Source organism: Balaenoptera borealis (genome assembly GCF_965194805.1).
Source record: "Balaenoptera borealis genome assembly, chromosome: 1".
Taxonomy (NCBI): Eukaryota; Metazoa; Chordata; class Mammalia; order Artiodactyla; family Balaenopteridae; genus Balaenoptera; species Balaenoptera borealis.
In genome coordinates, this window is record NC_138860.1 from 40,703,225 (window position 1) to 40,726,773 (window position 23,549).

The following is a 23,549-nucleotide window of genomic DNA, read 5'->3' on the forward strand; positions in this document are numbered from 1 at the left end:
CCAAACTGACGATACGAGTGAAAAGAAGACTAAAACGGGGACCTCTCGATCAAATCTCCCAGACACTGCGACCTCGGTACCCTCACCACCACCCTTCCTGCACTGATTTATTCCTTTAAAAGGTCTCTCGCGTTAGCAAAAAGAGTTAAAATTGTTCATTTGCGGCAAATCGGGTCTTGTGTTCCTTTTTTTTTTTTTTTTACAGAAAAAAAGGGGGGCGGCAGAAAAGAAGGCAAAAGGGTGAGAGGAAGAAAGTGGGCGATAATAAGGAAAAAAGGATTAACGACAGGAGTAGGGGGAGGGGAGCAATCGCAGAAGGAGGTGGAGGCAAAGGGCCAGGGATGAGGAGCACCGTCCCCACCAGGGAAACCAGGGATGATGAAAGAAGCGGGGAAGAGGAGGCGACGGCAGCGCTCAGGGGGCGGGTGGGGCCCGCCGCGGTTTCCGCGATGTGGAAGGGTTAGGGCGGCGGTCTCGGCCCGCGCGCCGGGCTCACCTCGGCGGGCGCGGGCGGCGGGCGGTGGAGCGCGGGAGCCGGTGGGGCCGGGGGTCGGCGGCCCGGGACGCGGTGCTGCGCGGCGGCGGCGGCGGGTGTCCCCGGCCGAGGGGTCGCGGTCATGGACCCGGCAGCGGCGGCCGAGGCGCGGCGCGAGCGGGCGCGCGGACGCCCTACTCCCCTCGCAGCTGCCTGCGGACAGAGGGACGGCGGGGACTCAGAGGCCAGACCTGTCACCGGGGCGGGTCCCGGGGAGGCGGGCGGATACCCAGCGCCCCCGCCTCCTTCTTGGGGCCTACCGCGCTCTCGTCCCTCATGCCGCCGCCGCCGCCGCCGCCGCCTCCTCCCCGGGCCACGCGACTACGACACCCCTTCCCCGGCCCCCCAGCGCCTCCCCGGGCCCAGCCCGCCGCAGCCCTGGGGCCTGAGCCCACCGAGCCTGGGGTTACCTCGGGCTGGCCCGGCCCCGGCTGGGGCTACGGGAGCCAGAGGAGCCGGAAGACTGCATGGCAGGCGGAAGGAGGAGCGGCGGGGCCCGGCCCCGCTCCGGCTGCGGCGCGCCCCGCGCCCCGTCCACGGCGGCGCCGAGACTCGGTCCCCAGGGCCCAGCCGCGTTCGCCGGGGCTGGCGGGGAGGAAGCGGCGGGAGTCGGGACTGCTGCAGAGCCGCCCCCAGAGCGCCCTCTAATGAAGGCGCGGCCGCCGTCGTCCGCCTGCTCAACCCGCCGCCGGCGCCGCCAGCGCCAGGAATCCCGCTGTCCGCGGATCGAGGCCCTTGGGGCTGCCTAACACCTAGGCCGGGACTTGGCTCAGCCCGGGACCGAGGAAGAGGGCCGCTCGGAAAGATCTAGGAATGAGCACCAATTCTTACACCACACGAGTGATTTGGTCCAAATTGAGAGCCGCTTTTTAGCCAAAACAGCCGTTTTTCATTGTTAGGGCTCTCTCTCCTGACAAACGCTATCGCTGCCCAAACTGGAAAGCTGTCTCCTTGAAGACTGAATGTCCTTTTCTCTTTCCTAATGAAACCCAGTTGCTCTCATGGCTTTTCTTCTGAATCTCCCCAGAGTATTAAGGTCTAGAGTTTAAAATCAATTCATGTTAAGTGCCAGAACTCTTGTTCCTGGAAAGCACCTGGAAGAACATTAATGACAATTCTGATGCCCCATCCATCCTCTCGCCCCCTCCGCCCCAAAAAGAATCCAGTGGGAATGAGCGGCCTACACAGAGACACTGAAATTTAGTTAGTCAAGGAGGAAAAAGCATGTAGGCAGTGACAAGTCATTGAGTAAGTGCTCAAAAATTTGTGGCCATAAGTACCCCGGACAGGCCTGGTTATTCCCGAGGTACCGTAGTTGCATTCTGTTTCAAAGGTTGGACCACCAGAAGAAAAATAGAGAAATCGCCCAATGGCCTGCCCACCTGAACATTCTCATATGGCCTACCTAAATTTCAGTACTAAAAAAAAAAAAAAACTTATAAAATCTTGTTATATCCCTTAAATGGGGGGAGGAGGGGTGCACATTTTTTTGTGCTCCTAGTGAACTGCCATGTTTAAATCAGAATGCCACTTATTCCGCCTACAAAATGTTTATCACTGTGTTTGTTTTGGACTCTCAACGACTTCTCTCTCTCTCTCTCAGCCCTTAACTTCAGCTCCTCTTTGGCTCACAGATGAAGAAAAGAAAACTCACCTTACGAACATGTGAAAGAATATATTCTATTTCTACTCCCTTGGGTGATGAGGAAATATGAAAGCACAGAGCCTGGCTGAAATAATTTATTAGATTTCTTTCCATTTATTATTAATTTGTTTTTATTTATATATGTTGCTTATCTATTTCACCAGCATTATATTCTAACTGTACAGGGCATAAAAAGGCACAGACCTTGTCAGAGATCTTTCTGTATAAGATCAAATGATGTATAGCAATAGAAAAGTTAAATATGACCTTTCCATTCCTTGTATTTCCTCTGAGAATTTAGGTGCCAGGGCAATAGCATCTTTAAATAAATCTCATGAGAGAAATAATATATGTACTGTAGATTATTGTTTAAAATATGTCATTATACTCTTAAGTGGGTAAGACAGGTAAGGCATATATTCTTCCAAGAATCAAGAATAAACTCCCCTAAGATTCCATTAGGTCCATCCCATTCAGCATTCCTCACACGCTGGCAAACACTGGCTGACACCTGGAGAGAGAGAACCTACCATGTGATCTGTACCCGGTTCCCGGATCACAGAGCATCTGCCAGAGCTTCAGATACTCCAGCACTTGCTGAGATGTAATTAGTACCAATCAGTCATGCCCAGAAAAGGGCCAGAGGTTGGGCAAGACCTTGCACAGTGGGTGTCAAACTTTAGCATGCAAAACATCACTTGTGGTGCCTACAAAAAAGATTCTTGGACCTCATACCAGAAAATTTTAATACTCTAGGTCCAGAGGGGCCTGAGAACATGCTTTTAAAAAATGTCATAGGTGGTTCTGATGCAGGTAGAGTATACAGACCATGCTTTAAGAAACTCTGACCTAGAGGTATCCTGAGATAATCACATCCTTTTCTTGACCCTTCATGATTTTAAATCATTTAATCATATCTGTTCTCATCTGTATTAGTTTGCTAGGGCTGCCATAACAAAATACCACAGACTGGGTGGCTTAAACAACAGAAATTTATTTTCTCACGGTTCTGGAGGCTGGAAGTCCAAGATGAAGGTGTTGGCAGGGTTTGTTTCTTCTAAGGCCTCTTGCCTTGGCTTGTGGATGACCATCTTCTCCTTGTGACTTCGCATAGTCATCTGTCTGTGCATGCAGGTGTCTGGTGTCTGCTCTTCGTGTCCCAATCTCTTCTTACAAGGACACCAGTCCTTATACCAGTCACACTGATTAGCACCCACCCTAGTGACCCCATTTAATTTAATTACCTCTTTAAAGGCCCTATCTCCAAATATAGCCACATTCTGAGGTACTGAGGGTTATGGCTTTAGTATATGAATTTTAGGGGGACACCATTCAACCATAACATCATCTTTTTACTGTTTACACTGCAGAATTCTGCCATTTCAGTAGCTCTTTATGGGAGAGATGTGGAAACGCTAATCTTGAATCTTTCAGCTAGTCCCCTCTTGACTGGCTCCAACTTCATTAGACTTATCTTCAAGCTAAGCACATCGTGTTTCAGGTGTAGGTATGTCCTCTTTCATTGCCCAGGGTGAATGAGGGGGCTTATCTTCTTAACTTTCTTGACCACAGCAGCGTGTTCAGTTTCCAGACAATTCATTCAGTGTCTACCATGGATAAGGAACTGCATTTGGTCTGGCTTCTTCAGGGAACAATTTCAGATGACGCTTATATTTATTTCTTGTATTTCAGAGTTCATTTAAGATATATGTTTTGTATTCTTTTACCTTACATATAATACCTCCCTCTTGCCTATATGTTTTTTTCCCCTGCCAGCTTTCAGTTTACTGAGGCAGCCTCCTGAGATTTTTCTGTAGCTTATTTTCACAATACCACAGGCAGACAGATGCATATATGCTCTGAACGACTGTAATAAGAAGGTTGAGATGGCCAGTTGTTCAGGGTAGAAGATCTATAGAAAGCAAGGGCCTTCTTCAATGACTAACTAGCCTCCAGTCCCCTGTCCAGCTCCCTTAGACCCAGGTTTATCAAAACACAAACATAAATTAAGAATTTTGCCACCTTCCTATAGTACAGCCCAATAGGGGAAGAAGGAAAACAAGGAGACCCCACCCTATAGCCACAAGAGTTATAGTTTCAGTCTCAAAAGCCCACATTTGAACCACAAGAGGATGGTCCTTTGAAAGAGAAATATGACTTCTCACATTTCCAGGAGTCTCTAGACATTTTAAAACAATCTAACCACAACACCTGAGAAGGTTTAATTCCACCCATCTGGTCCACATACATCCCACAAATTAGGTTATAACCAGGGAGGAGCTCCCTTGGGCAGAAGAATCCTCCTGGGCTCTCCGTTTGTCCTGGTGGCAATTATAAAAACATTTCACCTACCTTTACCGGTTTCTGCACTAAAGCGCCAATGAAATATTTCCTCTCTAGGGGAAACCCAATCAGCAGTTTTATAAACATGCAATGACTTGATACCGGCCTCCCACATCACTAGAAACAGTTGCAGCCTAGAAAATAGCACCCCGAGACAGTCATGCATTCTGACTGTTGTCAGTTTTAACTTCAAACAAAAAGGGAGATATATATATACCTAAATATATATAAATATATGAAATATATAATATATATTTTTCTTCTATATTAGTATCCATAATCATTTTACATATAATATGTTAGGACTTATAACCTTAAAATTTTTTAGACAAGACTTGACTACAGCTTTATTTAAGCCATTTCAGCAACTTGTTATTAACAAGGTTGACCCTAAACAGTTTTGTGAAGTAAACAATTCTCTCTTCTTCTCTATGTCCCTCTCCTCTTCGACTAATTTCCTTTTTCCCCTCTTGATACTGAAATGGTACGTACTTTCCAAGGGGCCCTGAAGACCCCACCTAAGACCTCCACCCCCAACAGACAACACTCTAAGCTAGAACCTTCTTTCTCACCTATCCAACATTGCATTTCCTTAGTTCAGCCCAGTCTTTCCTGCCTAGTGTGGTAAACTAATCCCTGCTGAGTTGCTAATGGCTAAAACCCACATTCCCTCTTCCTGAAGTATTAACATTTTATAAAGGACTTCCTTAAAAGCATTTCTATCGGTAGATTCCCCGGTACTGTAGTGGAGAAGTATTCTTGTAAGATATTTTGGAGAGGCTATTTCAGCAAGTTCCTTTGCTGACAGAACCTACGAAATCATGTAGTACCCCTAAGAATGAGACAAATTCAGATTTAAAATTGTCTTTTCCTAACATAATAACTAAAATAATGACATGTTATTGATGATTATGTTAAAATAGTAATAATAGCTCACATTTATTGATCACTTTCAACACTGCAGGCCCTGTTCTCAGTGCCTGCTTTCCATGCATCAACTCATTCATTCTTCACAAAGACCTTATAAGGACCTACATTTTACTGATGGAGAGAGTAAGTGATCTGCCCCAGGTCACTCAGCCAGCAAGTGGCAGGGCTGCAACTCAATTCCCAGTTCTCAGGCTCCAGAGCCCATTCTCCTGACCACAAACTACAGTGCCTCTCTAGGAGAGGCTGGTAGAAAAGCCACTCTCCACCAAGAGGGTGAGAGAAAGAGAGAGAGATTGAGAGGAAGTTTCAGAGGATGCTACTCTTCTCCAGCCTCATCTCTTATCACTCCCTTCTCACACCATCTTGAAAGGATGCACTGTGCAACTTCACACATACAAGCTCATGCATTTTTTTGTTCATGCTTTTCCCTTCTCTATGCTTTTTTTTGGGAGGGGGTGGCGCTGCACTACACAGTTTGTGGGACCTTAGTTCCCCGACCAGGGATCAAACCAAGGTTCCCGGCAGTGGAAGCGTGGAGTCCTAACCACAGGACCACCAAGGAATTTCCCCTCTCTGTGTCTTTTTGATCCTACTCATCTTCGTGGTCCAGCTAAGATATCAAAGGATCCATACCCCCAGCCCCACCCCCAGACTTCATTCTTCCTCTGTGTGCATTTTTATATCCCAATGCTTACCATACTGTAACAGGCTTGGATGTTTTACATTTCAGGTTCTCTGCTAAAATTAGAGGTTCCATATCACCTGTCTTTCTCATTTTTTTCCAATGTCTAGCTTAGTGCCTTATATTTGGTAGGAAAAAAAATTGAATTCAATGTTCATTTAATTTATTCAGACTAAATCATTTCATTTTTTTAAGTTGACAGGAGGAAACCTTGAGTGGTGACACCACCATCATTGTCATCACCACCATCATTATCCAAACCACAGCCAGAAGCAATAAATGTTGCTAATACTTCATCTTAAAATGTATTTCAACCTTTTAAAAATGATTGTTTCGGGCTTCCCTGGTAGCGCAGTGGTTAAGAATCTGCCTGCCAATGCGAGGGACACGGGTTCGAGCCCTGGTCTGGGAAGATCCCACATGCCGCGGAGCAACCAAGCCCGTGCGCCACAGCTGCTGAGCCTGTGCTCTAGAGCCCGCGAGCCACAACTACTGAGCCCACGTGCCACAACTACTGAAGCCCACGCGCCTAGAGCCTGTGCTCTGCAACAAGAGAAGCCACCGCAGTGAGAAGCCTGCACACCACAACGAAGAGTAGCCCCTGCTCTCTGCAGCTAGAGAAAGCCCGCGCACAGCAACGAAGACCCAACGCAGCCACAAAAAAAAAAAAAAAAAAAAAAGATTTTTTCAGTGGCTAGAAGCACCTCAGCTGAATCACTAATTGTACACAATAATATTACCCCTTTTATTATTACAATATCTTCCTTCCTCATTCTCAAGCTATCATCTACTCCCAATCCATCCTAGATGATGTGGTTGTAGTACTTGGCTTAAAGTACCATTTTTAACATTTTATTTTCCTGCTCAAGTTTTGACATTGTTTTTCCACATCCTAGCAAATCAAGTGTGACTCTCTCTGTCTGGTTTACTTCAGGACCTCAACACCAGGTTCCTCACTCATTATCCTAGAGTTTATCAACCAACGGGCCATGCACGCTGCTGTGTCTCAGTGAGGTTCCCAAGGCAGAGCCTGGCACTCTAGGGTACAAACTGGTGGCCTCCATTTACCCCAACCCATTATCACCATTGTCAATGACTGCCATGAAACGAAAGGCTGGGAAACATTGTCAAATTCTCCTTCAGTTCTCATTTACTTCCCAACCAGCCTCCTCTACTTTTAAACAAACACATTCCGTAGCTTTGCTTTGGCTATTCCCCTACCTGGAAAGCCATCCTTCTTTCTCTCTGACCATCTTTTAACAACCACGGGAAGTCTGTCTTCTCATCCGGGACTCCAGAGTCCCTTCTCTGAATAACTACTGCATTTATATAGAGAGCACCCCACAGTTTTGGCTTAATTCTTTGCTCTCACACATCCCTTCTGCATGCTTGTTGCATCTTTGCTCTCACACATCCCTTCTGCATGCTTGTTGCATCTTTGCTCTCACACATCCCTTCTGCATGCTTGTTGCAGTGGATAGCACAATTACCTGCCTGATTCTGAGCCTGCAGTACAGGGAGGTCTCGGCATATAAGATGTACAGATTGAGAAGTTCCAGGTGCATAATTTCACATTACCCCACTCAGACTGCAAACAAGTTCCAGCTCCTCCTTCTCACTTCTTTATCTGATGGTCCTTCAGTAGCTTGATCCTTTCAGTCATTCTGTCCTTCCACAGTCCATCCTCCAGTTTAAAGCCAAATCTACTTTCTTCAGCCTCTCTAGACCCTCAGAAAAGTTAGGTCTTTTCAGGGTCCTGGATTCTGCTTAGCTTCCAGACAAAACTGCTCTCTTTACAGTTAACCTGAATTCCAGCTTGGCAATTTCCCTGGACTGTGTCCACAGAATTTCCCAGCACTGACTTCTTTCTGGAAAGAGTACCCTATCTGCTTTGTACTAGCTTCTTCTCCCTTTCCTCTAACCTCACATTTATCCTCAGGAGATCCCATGGAATCACATGTCTGAAGCTTTCTTTCACAATTCCAAGTCCTACCATTGACAACGGACTCCTAACTTGTCTGGAAGCTTTTAACTCATAAGTATCCTATGTTTCTGGGTTTTCCCACAAATTTAAAAAAAACAAACAAAAAAAACAACCCACTGCAGCGTCTTTGTTCTGGCATTGGGGTGGTGAAATTTAGTGATATTTGTTAAGGAAGAGGAATTCCCCTGTGGAAAAGGAACACAGGATAATTCCACTTATGAACAGAGGAAAGAAGGTATGGGGAAGTTACACGGCTTGTTCATCCCAGAGAGCACCAGAAACAGCTGCTGTGGTCTTAAGGCGACCAACTCCTGGTTTACCCAGGACTTTCATCATTTTAGCACTCAAAGTCCCACAGCCCAGGAAACTACTCAGTCCTGGCAAATGGTTGGTGACCCTCTATGGTGTCCTGGGTCCCCATGCAGTCCCTTAGCCAGGTTACAGAGGTCCCGCTTCCCCGCCCAGCCTACCTTTTCTCTGCTACACCTGCTCTCTGACGATTTGATGCATCAGAAGTTAACAAGCCATTCAGGTCTGATAACGTGTTTAATGTTTCCTCTAAAGCGTTATTACTTGTCCTTATCTGGGTTAAATTTCCCCTCTTATCCAAGTCTTCAGCAGTGCAGCTTGGCTCTTTCCGAGGTTCTCATCAGCTTAAATCATAAGGGGTTTAAGCAGAAATTTTCACCCTGCTCCTTTTCAAACTGTGTGTTTAAGATTGATTTGTCATCTTGGGGACTGACCCTGTTGGCTGAGACTGTCATAATGAAAATCATGCCACCTTGCATTTCCCCAGTGCCTTGCCTTGTATCAACAAAGTGCTCTCTCTCTCTCTCGCTCTCTCTCTCTCTCTCTCTCTCTCTCTCTCACACACACACACACACACACACACACACACACACATTGCTTGGTGTTACCAATAACCCCCTGAGGTAGGCAGGTACTTACTGGTTGAAAGAAGTAAGCAGGGTAAGGAAAGAATTTCTTTACAAGTGGTTTTCTCTTGAAATGTCTTTAAGAAATAGTTTATAACACATGCTTTCAAATCCTTTGTTTCTCTTAACTTCTGTCTTCAAAGCATAAACTGAAGTGGAGATCTAAATTATTAAGAATCAGCTACCGCGGGCTTCCCTGGTGGCGCAGTGGTTGAGAGTCCACCTGCCAACGCAGGGGACACGGGTTCGAGCCCTGGTCTGGGAAGATCCCACGTGCCGCGGAGCAACTAAGCCCGTGAGCCACAATTACTGAGCCTGCGCGTCTGGAGCCTGTGCTCCGCAACAAGAGAGGCCGCGATAGTGAGAGGCCCGTGCACCGCGATGAAGAGTGGCCCCCACTTGCCACAACTAGAGAAAGCCCTCGCACAGAAACGAAGACCCAACACAGACCCAATTTATTTTATGGCTATAAATAAATAAATAAAATTAAAAACTGTCCATGGCTTGTAAAAAAAAAAAAAGAATCAGCTACTGGCAACCACACAGCCTGGAGAAACCCCAGAGTAGGGCTGGGGGGATCCCAGCTCCTCCCTCCCAGCACAGCCAGCTGCAGGCCCTGGAGGGAGGGTCCCACCCTCCATCACCCCAAAACCTGGCAGGCCCTGCCTCTCTACTTCCTCTCACCTAGAGTATTATTTCTATGGGGAAATGCAAACTTACATGCTCTTGAAAGAGAACCTGATTGTAAATTGGGAACCGTCGACAAAGAATCCCTCATCTCTTGGTTTCCTATTATAAGGTCTTCTCAGCACAAGCTCTTGTTTTAAGTACTGTGACTTAAACAAGGCTCTCCGCAAAAGAGTGAGGCTAAAATGCTGCCTCTTCAAGTGTTAGGGGAAACGCAGACCGAAACCACCCGCCCTGGCCAGGCAAAGACAGTAACAATTTGCATGAATTATTTTACGACAGGAGATCCTGGTAAGGAACACGGAACTAACAAGCCACCGCCAACCAGAAGAATACGGGAAAGGTCAAAAGGAGAGAGGAGATGCCAGTCCACATGTCCTACCAGCCTCCCAGAATCCTCCTCGCTGGAATCCATCTTGGCTGAGTGGTTGCACGTGCCGCCAGGAAGGACCCTGAGTCAGAATGGCTGGCCAGAGACAACCCGGAAACTAATCCCATCACCGTAAAACCCGACACTGCGAGCCACGTGGCAGAGCAGTCCTCCTGGGTTCCCTTACCCTCCTGCTCTCCGCCCGGGCGCCCCTTCCCTGTAAAGTCTCTTGCTTTGTCAGTAAGTGTGTCTCCTCGGACAATTCATTTCCAAGTGTTAGACAACAGCCCACTCTCAGGCCCTGGAAGGGGTCCCCCTTCCTGCAACAAAAGGATGGGATTTTTAAAGTTTGGAGCCACTCAGCTTATAGTAATTCTATAGTTTAAGCTCTTTCATGAGGTTTTGGTAAAGTTTCAGCAACTCCACGTCATGTTGAATTGAATGACATTCTTCTGAAAAGGTACCTACTCTATTTCAATGTTTTTAAATATGCCTAATCATGAGAAACATCTGCAGTTCTTTTTAATTTGAGACTTTAGTGTATATAATCATCTCCTTGTTAAAATGCGGATTCCTGGGCCTCATCCCAAAGATTCTGATTCAGTCTGTCTGGGGTGGGGTCTGGGGATCTTCAGTATTAAAAAGCATCTTCACGTGATCTGAGGCAGGTGCTCTGAAGGTCCCTATAAATCTTGCTATTTACTGTGTGGGCTGCCAACATCAGTGTCACCTGGGATGGATTAGAAATGCAAAATCTCAGGCTCCACCCTGATCTTCTGAATCAGGATCTGCATTTTAATAAGATTCCCAGGTGGTTTGTGTGTACATAACATTTGATAAGCAGTGCACTACAGTACAACGAACAACATCACATCAACTCAAAACTTGAAACCAAGGGAGAGCTATCAATGGATAACCTGGAGCAAGCCTTCTTCCATGGGGGTCTTTAATGTGTACTCAACAAATATTCATTAGATGAATATATTTTCATGGAATAGGTACCATGGAAGTCCCATTGTGCAGACTAACTTGCATTGACAAAATCATAAATGAACCAGAGGTCTAGATAAGTGTTTGAGTATATAAACAAGACTTTTTTAATGTATTAATCAACAAGTATTTACTTATTAGGTGTTTTCCATGTGCCCAGAATTTTGCTTCTCCCATTCTATTTGGGGGAAAGAAAGATAATATAGAAAAGACTTATAGGAGATAATGAAATGCCTCGATGCTATGTGGGCATTTGATGTTTGCAATTGGAGTTCTAAGAAGGGGGGAAGTATACTGACTGAAAGAATCAGTGGAACCTCCATGGAGGAGGAGGTGAGCAGGTGGGTAAAGTATGGGAGGTGTTAAGGAAGCAGACAGGAGGCCTTTCCAAGAAGGAAAGAGAACAAGGAGAGAAACTTAAAATGAGCTTGATTTGTCTGGGAGACAGAGAAGTGAACGGCCCTATTATGGCAAAGGTTTTAGGGGAGTGAAGGACGGAAAACAAGAAGGTTATGTAGGATGAAACTAAATTGTAGATGGTTTGAAAGTCAGAAGTAGAATGTGCTATAGCATGTGTTTGGACAATGCTGGTTATTTTCCCCAATCCATTTTTTCTTTCTACTTTACAAGAAGTTTTTTTTTAATTGTAGTATAGTTGACTCAGGGGATTTTTTTTTTAAGTTGGTCTCATAGCCAACCAAGACGTAGACTGTATTTCCCAGCCTCCTTTACAGGGCAGTGTGATCATATGACTATCTTTTGTCCAATGAGATACAAACAGAAGTGTTATATCAGCTGTGACTTCTCTAAAGTACCTTTAAAGGATGGGGGCACATCCTTTTTTACATCTTCCACTTTCCTGTTAACTAAATAGGGGTGAGGATAACTAGAGCTCAAGTAACAATTTTGGACCAGAAGCTGGAAGTCACAGGCTAACATGAGCAAACAGTGACATAAGAGGAGTCTGGGTCCCTGGTGATCAGGCCATTCTAACCCCAGACTGCTTTCCTCTGGTCTCTTTAACATGAGAAAGATGTAATTTTATATCTTCCTTAAGTCACTAATATTATACTTTGACTTTTCTGTCATGCACAGCCAAACCTAACTCGAATTCATAAAACATGTAATTGAAAGCCAAAAACGCAAGTGTTTATGCATCAGGCACCATCCTGGTTCCAGGTGCCCAGCCCTATGACCCTAATAGATTAGTTACCTAATCTAAGCCTTTGTCTTCTCATATGTAAAATAGGGAGAACATTCCTCAAGGGTGGTTATGAGGAGCAAATTAGATTATATAAAGTATCCAGCACAGTGCTGGTGTACAGCACGCTCTTAATAAATATACTCTTTCTAATTATACACAGGGACATAGCAACAAACCAATATGGGACACAGTGGCTGTGAAAAGTCAGAGGGTATCTACATCTAGAAGATAAGTTTGGCAGTAGTGGACTTCATAGTTTGAAAGGTGAATAGACTACAAGCAGGGAAATGCTTCAGAAAGTCTTCAGGCTAGCCTGTGGCATTAGCATTGGAACTGAAGCAGATACTTACTGAGCCCTTTTTCTGTCCCAGGCACATTCTAGGAGTTAAAGCTACAATGACAAACAAAAACACACATGTTCTTACACTCACAGAGTTTACAGCCTGGTATGGGAGTCAGACGTTGAACTACTAATGAGTAATGATATGACCATGGTAGGCGCTGCAAAGGAAAGAAACAAAATGTTCTGAGAGCTTGCGTTAGAGGCGAGTAACAGAGTGAGGTAGGATTCAGCTGAGATGTGAAGGATGAACCTGAGTTAACTAAGTGAAAGGAGGCGGAAAGTACATCCCCTGCAGGGAAATGAAAGGCAAAGGCCCTGAGATGGAAAGGAGCAGGATAAGTTCTCATGAATAAGATAAAGCCAGTGTACCTGAATTGGTGGGCCCACAGGGGAGCCTAGTATGAGACGAGCTGGAGAGGAAGGCAAGAGACAGGTCCTATAGGGCCTTGTAGACCATCATAAAGGGTTCTGTCCCAAGGATGATTGGCTGCTGGCAGGTTTTGAGCAGAATCCTAGGACGGCAAACCATCCCGGTTTGCCTGGGACTGAGGGATATGAGACTTTCAGTGCTAAAACTGGGACACTTCTGGGCTAACCAAGAGGTTGGTCCCCTTAGTGATCTAATTTTTCCTAAAGATTACAGTCTGGCTGCCATATGGAAAACCAAGTGTGGGAGGACAGGAATGGAATTCATAAGACCAGTTAGACTGTTGGACTATCCAGGCAAAAGAAGACAGTAGTTTGGGCTGGGGTGGTGGCAGTGAAGTTGAGGGGAAGAGGATGGATTTGAGAGAAATTTAGGAGGTAAAATTGGCAGGACATGGTGAGAGGTTGGAAATGCTATTTCCAAGACCACATGGATTAACTCAAGTGATTTCACTTTCAAAAGTGAAATCTGGACTTCAAATCCCACATAGGAGCTCCTCTGATTATATTCTTCTAAGCACTGAAATACTAGGGTAGACCCAAGAGGACATCACCTTAGCCAAAATACAAACTATCTAGTCTAAGCCTTGGTTTCAAGAATCAAAGGCTATAAAGAAAACATTTTGGCTCCTTAACTTGCTGCCTTTAGGCAAGGGACATTTAAATCACCTTAGATCAATGTGTTCCCCAAGGAAAACAATCTTCTTTATAGCCTAACAACTACACCTAACCCCAAAATGAAGCCAGGAACTCTTTCACCTCCTCTAAAGTACTTTTCCTCCTACTAGAAAGTAGTCCAATAGTTACCATGAGCTATTGATCTAGGTTTTATTTGTATGAGAACTTGTAGTCTGACAGTATTTCCAAGCAATCATTTGCTTCTCTTACTTCTTAACCGATATTTCTAAACTGATAACAGTTAAGGACATTTTTTTTTTTTAAGTTTTATTGGAACACAGCTCCCCTCCCCCCATCTGATTACATTTTGTCTGTAGTTGCTTTCATCCTACAGTTGCAGAGTTGAGTAATTGCTTTTTGGGGTTTTTTTTTTTTTTTTTTTTTTTTGCTTTTTATTTATTTATTTATTTACTTGTGGCCATGCCACCCAGCTTGTGGGATCTTAGTTCCCTGACCAGGGATCGAACCATGGCACCCGCCATGGGAAGCTCAGAATCCTAACCACTGGACCGCCAGGGAATTGCCAGGAAATTATTATTTACTTATAATTGTCACTGTAGTTTTATGATCATTTTAACATTCTTTGCAAGATGTTCTACCTTTTTAGTAGGAATAGCAAAGAGTACATGTAACTTTTTTTTTACATCTTTATTGGAGTATAATTGCTTTACAATGGTGTGTTAGTTTCTGCTGTATAACAAAGTGAATCAGCTATATGCATATGTATATCCCCATATCCCCTCCCTCTTGCATCTCCCTCCCACCCTCCTTATCCCACCCCTCTAAGTGGTCACAAAGCACCAAGCTGATCTCCCTGTGCTATGCAGCTGCTTCCCACTAACTATCTATTTTACATTTGGTAGTGTATATATGTCAATGCTACTCTCTCACTTCGTCCCAGCTTACCCTTCCCCCTGCCCGTGTCCTCAAGTCCATTCTCTACATCTGCATCTTTATTCCTGTCCTGCCCTTAGGTTCATCAGAACCATTTTTTTTTTAGATTCCATATATATGTGTTAGCATCAGTATTTGTTTTTCTCTTTCTGACTTATTTCACTCCGTATGACAGACTCTAGGTCCATCCACCTCACTACAAATAACTCAATTTCGTTTCTTTTTATGGCTGAGTAATATTCCATTGTATTTATGTGCCACATCTTCTTTATCCATTCATCTGTTGATGGACATTTAGGTTGCTTCCATGTCCTGGCTATTGTAAATAGTGCTGCAATGAATATTGTGGTTCATGACTCTTTGAATTATGGTTTTCTCAGGGTATATGCCCAGTAGTGGGATTGCTGGGTCATATGGTAGTTCTATTTTTAGTTTTTTAAGGAACCTCCATACTGTTCTCCATAGTGGCTGTATCAATTTACATTCCCACCAATAGTGCAAGAGGGTTCCCTTTTCTCCACACCCTCTCCAGCATTTATTGTTTGTAGATTTTTTGATGATGGCCATTCTGACCTGTGTGAGGTGATGCCTCATTGTAGTTTTGATTTGCATTTCTCTGATGATTAGTGATGTTGAGCATCCTTTCATGTGTTTGTTGGCTATAACTTCTTAATTGCTGCCTCTTTTTTGCACCATAAAACTAATTGGTAGCTTAGGAAATGAAAGGTTAGGATTGTGAACCAAGCAAATAATGATGAAAAAAGCTTAATGTTGTAGAATCAAAATTTACACTTAAACACAATTATGCTTTTTTTCCCGTTTGTATTTAATCTAAAGTTTCTAATAAACCTGCAGGAACTTCTTTGTTAGTGTTTTTTACACCTGTAAAGTGTATAAATGTTTTCTTAGCCAAGTAATAAGTAGCATATCTTAATATTACTAAATTATAAGAGATCAACTATTTTACTTTGCAATATTTAGCACTTTTAACTTAAATTAATTTCATTATAAAAACACTAAAAATAATGTTAATGAAATAATTCTGAAAATCTTATGGCGGTGACCAGGATGAGTTTGTATGATTTGGGGGTCAAGTATGTGTGTGGCAGAAGCAGGCATGTTTCTGTCTGCCTTTTAAAGGTGGCAATAAATCCAGCCTCCATCCCTGAGGATAACTAATTCAGTCAAAACAGCTAAAAGGCTGCCCCAACATCTAGGAGCTCTAAGGAAGCCAGTTTGGGGATAACGTAGCACCCACCCGGCCACAACCCACTCTCAGGGTCACCTTGGACCTTGTCACCACCCAGACTGCTTCAGTTATGAAACCTGAATCTCCGTATTCCAGCCTCTGGCCACAATCTCCTGTTCTTCAACTTCACCCTCTCACTCCTGCTACCCTAAAACTCCCCAATCTTTCCTGTTCTCCCTCTCCATCTCTCTCCACTGGGCTTCTCTTACCTCACTTTTCACTTTAATTGCTCTCATTGTTCCCCTCAACTTGCCCTTCCCGGTAGTCTTCAAATTACACCTGCCCTGCAAAACCTGGGATGGTTCCTGAGTCCATTTTTTGGTCATACTCCTGTGGGGGCTGTTGGGTTCAGCTGAAAAAAAATCACACAGCTCTGAACGGAAGGGTGGTATTAACACGCTATGGATTCCAGACTCAACCAGGTGTCCTGAGCCACTTGGAAATCCTTTCATATATCCCTGATCAGCTACCCGTCCCATTGGTCTTGTTTCAAATAGTCTCCTCTTTACTTTAAACTTCTGATCTGCATTCTCTCCCCTCAGACTCAGTGGAAGGCCTCATCAACGGGAAACCTATCTGCAGCTACCTTTATGTGCTGTTGATCATCTAGAGAAGTTTTAATTCATGTTTCTTAGACACATTAAATAAAAGAGTTACTAGGAATTTCTTATTTTGTGTTACTATTTAAAAACCATCAAACTTCTAGGTAGTGAACAGGACCTGTTGCATAAATGCTATTTCTAAGAGGAAAGGAGGAAAAGACACAGACTTGAAGGTTCTATTTATATGTATATAAATTACTATATATATCAAGTAGATATTGATATTATATATACCTGTATATATAAAACAGCTTTATAGATTTATAGTCAAATATATATAAGCTTTATTGAGATTTAATTCACATACTACACAATTCACCCATTTAAATTATACAATTCAACAGTCTTTAGTATATTCACAGTTGTACAGCTATCACCAAAATCAATTTTAGAACATTATTATCATCCCAACAAGAAACCCTGTATTCATTAGCAGTCATTCCCTGTTTCCTCCCAAATTTCTCAATCCCGGGAAGCTGTTCCCCTGTTTTCTGCCTCTATGAATTTTCCTATTCTAGACATTTCATATAAATGGAACCACACAATACATGGCCTTTTGTGTTCAGCTTTTTTCACTTAGCATAATGTTTTCAAGGTTCATCCATGTTGTAGAATGTATTAGAACTTCATTTCTTTTTATTGTCAAATAATAGTCCATTGTCTAGATATACCACATTTTATTTGTCAGTTCATTAGTTGATGGACGTTCGGGCTGCTTCTGCATTTTGGCTATTATGTGTAATGCTGCTAATGAACATTCATTACAAGTTTTACATGGACATACTTTTTGAATTTTCTTGGATATTTTCCTGGGAGTGGAATTGCTGGGTCATATGGTAACTCCGTGTTTAAACTTTTGAGGACCTGCCAAACTGTTTTCCAAAATGGCTGCACCACTTTACATTCCCACCAGCAATGTATAAGGGCTCTGATTTTTCCACACTCTTGCCAACACTTGCTTTTTCCCTCTTTTTGATTATAGCCATCCTAATGGGTGTGAAGTGGTACCTCATTGTAGTTTTGATTTGCATTTCCCTGTTGGTTGATGACGTTGAGTATCTTTTCATGTGCTTATTGGTCATTTGTAAATTTTCTTTGGAGAAATACCTATTCGGATGCTTTGTCCTTTTTAAATTGTGCTAACTGTCTTTTTACTGTTAAGTTGTAAAAGTACTTTATGTATTCTAAATACAAGTTCCTTCAGAAGACCTAAATAGCCATTTCTCCAAAGAAGACATACAGATGGCCAAAAAGCACATGAAAAGATGCTCAGCATTACTAATTATTAGAGAAATGCAAATCAAAACTACAATGAGGTATCATCTCACACTGGTCAGAATGGCCATCATCAAAAAATCTACAAACAGTAAATGCTGGAGAGGGTGTGGAGAAAAGGAAACCCTCCTACACAGTTGGTGGAAATGTAAATTGCTACAGCCACTATGGAGAACATTATGGAGGTTCCTTAAAAAACTAAAAATAGAGCTACCATATGATCCAGCAATCCCACTCCTGGGCATATATCCAGAGAAAACCATAATCCAAAAGACACATGCACCCCAGTGCTCATTGCAGCACTATTTACAATAGCCAGGACATGGAAGCAACCTAAATATCCATCAACAGAGCAATGGGTAAAGAAGATGTGGTACATATATACAAGATGTGGTACCACATATACATATATGTGGTACATATTACTCAGCCATAAAAAGGAATGAAATAGCGTCATTTGCAGCAACATGGATGGACCTAGAGATTGTCATACTGAGTGAAGTAAGTCAGACAGAGAAAGACATATATCATATGATATCGCTTATATTTGGAATCTAAAAAACTGGTACAAATAAACTTATTTACAAAACAGAAATAGAGTCACAGATGTAGAAAACAAAGTTATGGTTGTCAAAGTGGGAAGGGGGAGAGGGATAAATTGGGAGATTGGGATTGACATATACACACTACTGTATATAAAATAGATAACTAATAAGGACCTACTGTATAGCACAGGGAACTCTACTCAATACTCTGTAATGACCTATATGGGAAAAGAATCTAAAAAAGAGAGGATATATGTATATGTATATGTATATGTATATGTATATGTATATGTATAACTGATGCACTTTGCTATACAGCAGAAACTAACACAACATTGTAAATCAACTATACTCCAACAAAAATTTTAAAAATAAATAAATAAAAGTCCCTTATCAGATAGGTGATTTGTAAATATTTTCTTTCACTTTGTGGATTTTCTTTTTACTTTCTTGATGATGGAGCACAAAAATTTTTTAAACTGATGATGTCCACTTTATCTAATTTTTCTTCTGTTGCTTGTGATTTTGGTATCATATCTAAGAAACCATTGCTTAATCCAAGACCACAAAGATTTACACCTTTGTTTTCTTCTAACAGTTTAAGTTTTAGTTCCTAAATTTTTTGTTAATCTTTGTATATTGTGTGAGGTAGAGGTCCAACTTAATTTTTTTGCATGTAGCTATCCAGTGGTCCCAGACTATTCTTTCTCCATTGGATGGTCTTGGCGCCCCTGTCAAATCAATTGACCTTAAATATGAGGGTGTAATTCTGGACTCTCAGTTCTGTCCACTGATCTACATGTCTCTACTTATGCCAGGACTGTGCTGTATTAATTACTGTAGCTTTGTAGTAAGTTTTGGAATTGGGAAGTGTGAATACATCATCTTTGCTCTTTTTTTTTTCAAGATTGTTTTGGCTACTCTGTGTCCCTTAAAGTTCCTTATGAATTTTAGAATCAGCGTGTTGATTTCTGCAAAGAAGCTAGCTGGGGTTTTGATAAGGATTGTGTTGCATCTGTAGTGTCCTGGGAAGTATTGCCATCCAGACAATATTGTCTTTTCATTTGTTTAGGTCTCCTTTCATTTCTTTCAACAACATTTTGTAGTTTCCAGAGTATAGGTTTTACATTTCTCATATTAAATTTATTCCTAATTATTTTATTCTTCTTGATAATGTTGTAAATAGAATTGATTTCCTAATTTCATTTTCAAATTTTTCATCGCAAGTATATAGAAAATGATTTCAGTTTAGTATTAATCTTGTATCTTACAACCTTACTCATTAATAGTTTTTTTAAAGTGGATTTCTTAGGATTTTCTATCTATAAAGTCATGTCATCTATCCCCTGAATGTTCTTAAAGACTGCAACAATTGCACTGTGGCAGGGCTGAGCTGGGGGGTGGATCTTCAATCCCTTCAAAATAGTGATATATTTTTTTGCTGAAAGCTTTTCGTTTTTCTAGCTAGAAAGGATGAGTTTCTCAACAAGAAAATTCACTACTAATTCTTTACACATTACATTTCAACTAGATGCAGCTGAAAAATCCAGTTTTGCTCTTTACCCCAAGGGTTGCCCTTATCAACCTACATAAATATATGAGATGGGGATTTCCCTGGTGGTCCAGTGGTAAAGAATCTGCCTTCCAATGCAGGGGACGCGGGTTCGATCTGGGTTGGGGAACTAAGATCCCACATGCCCGCAGGGCAACTAAGCCTGTGCGCCACAACTACCGAGCTCGCGCGCCTCCACGAGAGAGTCCGCGTGCCGCAAACTACAGAGCCCAGCGCTCCGGAGCCCGCGTGCCACAACTAGAGAGAGAGAAAAACCCACATGCCACAGCTAGAGAGAAACCCGAGCAGACCGTGCGCCTTAACGAAAAGATCCCGCATGCCTCAACAAAGATCCCGTGTGCCACAGCTAAGACCCGACACACACACACAAAAATAAGGAAAACAAAAAAATTAAATAAATATTTTTTAAAATAAATAAATATATGAGATTATGATTCCAAAATAGTGTCAGTATTCCTCTCTTTCATTCAGAAGGCAGCAGGGTTTAATGGAAAGATCTCAGTCTCTGGAGTTGGAAGACTGATTTCCAGTCCAGCTCTGTGCCTATCAGCAGTGAGACTGTGTCTGCCTAACTGACTTCTACATGGTTACTGTTGAGAGCCCAGTGAGCTACTTCTTCAGGCTTCCTTCTGTGAGCTGGCTGTTTCCCCTGCAGAGGACTGGGCCTCAGAGGGGTGGCAGTGCCCTAGACCAGAGGAAGCAGAACCAGCTGAGCTGTACCCTTGGGAAATACCTACTTCTTTTCTTTGGTTTCTTTAGGGGTAATTCCTTTCCTGGTTTAAAACTATGATGACATTCCACCTCATTGAGAAATGCTCTCACTCTAAGGGTGGATCTATCTTTGGTGAAGGTATATCCAGATCTCACCCAGCCTGGTCCCTGCTGGCTGAAGAGGATCTGTGAGATAGATCACAGTAATGATCAGGAAGAACAAACAGGCTGTGGCTTTACCTTAGTCACAGAGCCATGGCTTTGTCACCAGGATGGGGGGACTGGCAGGGGGAATTCCATTCCTTAACATAATGCTCATTGCTTTAGCTGCACCACTGCTTCCTTCCTTAATGTGTAATTAAGAACTGACTTTATGAGACAAACAACATGTCCGTTGTTAGGCTCAGTAGCATAGTGGCAAGAGTGTGGCCCTATAGTCAGTTTGCTTTTGGTTCAGATCCTGGTTCTATCCCTTAATAGCATGTGACCCTGGCAATCTACTTAACCCCTCTATGCTGCCATTTCCTCATCTGTAAAAAGAGTGTATAGTAATTCACAGAACTGAACAAATATGTATAGCCCTTACCATATGATAAGCACAATATACATTTTCGCTATTAGGAGTAATAGTAGTAGTATACTTCTTCAAGGCATTTAGTTGATTAAATTAAGACAATTATTTGAAGTGTTTTTCAATCTTTAGTATGCATAATAATCACCAGGAATGATTTCTAAAGTGAAAACTTTCAGGCTCTACCCAAGAATTTCTGATTCAGTGGCAGGGCTCATGAAGTTGCATCAGTAGCAAGTAATATACTCCAGGATTCTGAGTCAAGTGATCTGTGGGCACTTTTTTAAATGAAATTTTATTTTAATATAATTTCAAATTTACAGAAAAATTGCAAAAAGAGCACAGAGAACTCTCATATATACTTTACCAAGATTCATCAATTTTTGATAGTTTTCTACATTTGTTTTACCAATCTCTCTTTTTCTCTATTTGTCTCTCTATATAAAATTTTTTTCTAAATCCTTTAACAGTAGGTTGCACTAAGTGTCCAATGACAGAGGAGGAGATAAAGAAGATGTGGGAATATTACTCAGCCATAAAAAAGAATGAAATAATGCCATTTGCAGCAAGATGGATGGACCTAGAGATTATCATACTAAGTGAAGTAAGTCAGACAAAGATAAATATCATATGATATTGCTTATATGTGGAATCTAAAAAAATGATACAATTGAACATATTTACAAAACAGAAACAGACTCATAGACATAGAAAACAAACTTACGGTTATCAAAGGGTAAAGGCGGGGGAGGGATTAATTAGGAGTTTGGGATTAAAATATACACACCACTATGTATAAAATAGATAGCCAATAAAGACCTGCTGTATAGTACAGGGAACTATACTCTATATCTTGTAATAAACTATAATAGAAGAAAATGTAAAAATAATAAATATATGTATAACTGAAACACTTTGCTGTACACCTGAAACTAACACAACATTGTAAATCAACTATATTTCAATAAAAATTTTAAAAAGGAGAGTAATTTGCATATCATGCCCCTTTACTCCTTAAATCTTCAGTCTGTATTTCCTAAGAATAAACATATTCTCTCTACATGAACACTCTTCAGTTATCAAATTCAGGAAGTTTAACCTTGAGAAGCTATTTTTACCTAATATATAATCCATATTCCAATTTTATCAATTGCCTCAATAATGCCTTTTATAACAACTATTTTTCCCCAAACAGGATCCAATCCAAGTATTACATATTGCATTTAGTGTGACCTCCCTTTGTCTCCTTCAATCTGGAACGGTGCCCCAGCCTATCTTTGTTTTTGTCATATTGACATTTTTTGTAGAATACAAAACAATTATTTCATTGAACGTTTCTTATTGTGGATTTGGCTGATGTTTTCTAGGGATTAGAGTTGAGTTATGCAGTTTTGGCAAGAATCCTTCATAACTGATATGTCCTTTTCAGAACATCCCCTCTGGAGACACATGATATCCATTTGTTTCTTATTAATGACATAGACTACACTTTGAAAATACTTGATTACTTTGAGAAGTATTTGTCTAGCCAATTTCTGTTCTAAAAGGCCTTAGAACCTAGAGTGGTCAAAAAAGGAAACAAAACCTTTACTCTTCTGATATTTCTGATTGTTAGTTAAGGGGCCTATCTGTCTATTACCTTGGTACTTCAGAAGAAGATCACATAACAACCACAGCTGCTATTACATTCAAACCTACAACACACCTTCATGCTTCACTTATACAACTCCCCACTCCACCCCTTTTTATTCTTAGTAACTCTGGATCATGACTTTTATTTTGTTGTTTATACTGAAAAACTATGTGATTTATCATATGACATAACTAGACCTATCCTTGCTACTGATGGTAGTCTGAGACTAGTAGAGACAATTTAATTAATTTCTTGCGTCACACATTTTACAATGGTATATCAGCCTCGTCTTCAATGGTGTGCTTGAAAGTACTCACTTATTCTTCCTTTATCTCTAAAACACACTTATCAATGAACTATAACTAATGTTTTACCTTATTATTTATAGTTCCATGTAAAATCTCTAACCTGCTGTCTCATTGTACCTACTTCATCATTGACTACATAATTCTCCTGGCATTCCTTCATTCATGCATTCATTCTACAAATAGTTCAAAGACTAAGAAAGAATGTGATTTAAGTCTTAAAGAAGCTAGCATTTATTGAATATCAGCTTTATGTCAGCCACTATTACATGTATTACCTCACAACAACCAGAGAGGAATGTTTCTGTTACCAACATTTTCAGACAAGGAAACTGAATTAAATAACTTAACTTGACACCAAACCACTAACAAGTGATAGAACTGAGACTTAGTCCTACATCTGATTAACTCTAAATATACTCTTCATGGGTACTACCTA

The 23,549-nt window shown here is 41.9% G+C and overlaps 2 protein-coding genes across 8 annotated transcripts in view; both read right to left on the reverse strand.

The window, feature by feature from the left end:
- Positions 1-1,297, reverse strand: part of LPGAT1 (lysophosphatidylglycerol acyltransferase 1) — a 76,452-nt gene extending 75,155 nt beyond the window's left edge. For 4 of the 7 annotated variants that reach the window (XM_082400409.1, XM_082400405.1, XM_082400403.1 and 1 more), the window contains exons 1-2: positions 946-1,083; positions 497-688 (exon numbers count right to left, since the gene is read on the reverse strand). In XM_082400409.1, coding sequence (XP_082256535.1) covers positions 497-619 — 123 coding nt within the window. In that variant the 5' untranslated portion in view covers positions 620-688; positions 946-1,083. Of the gene's footprint in view, positions 1-496; positions 884-945 lie in introns of those variants that run through there. The other 3 variants (XM_082400407.1, XM_082400408.1, XM_082400404.1) reach the window with 3 other exon arrangements.
- Positions 1-23,549, reverse strand: part of RD3 (RD3 regulator of GUCY2D) — a 411,139-nt gene that overhangs the window by 310,494 nt on the left and 77,096 nt on the right. The gene's annotated exons all lie outside the window — the stretch shown is intronic.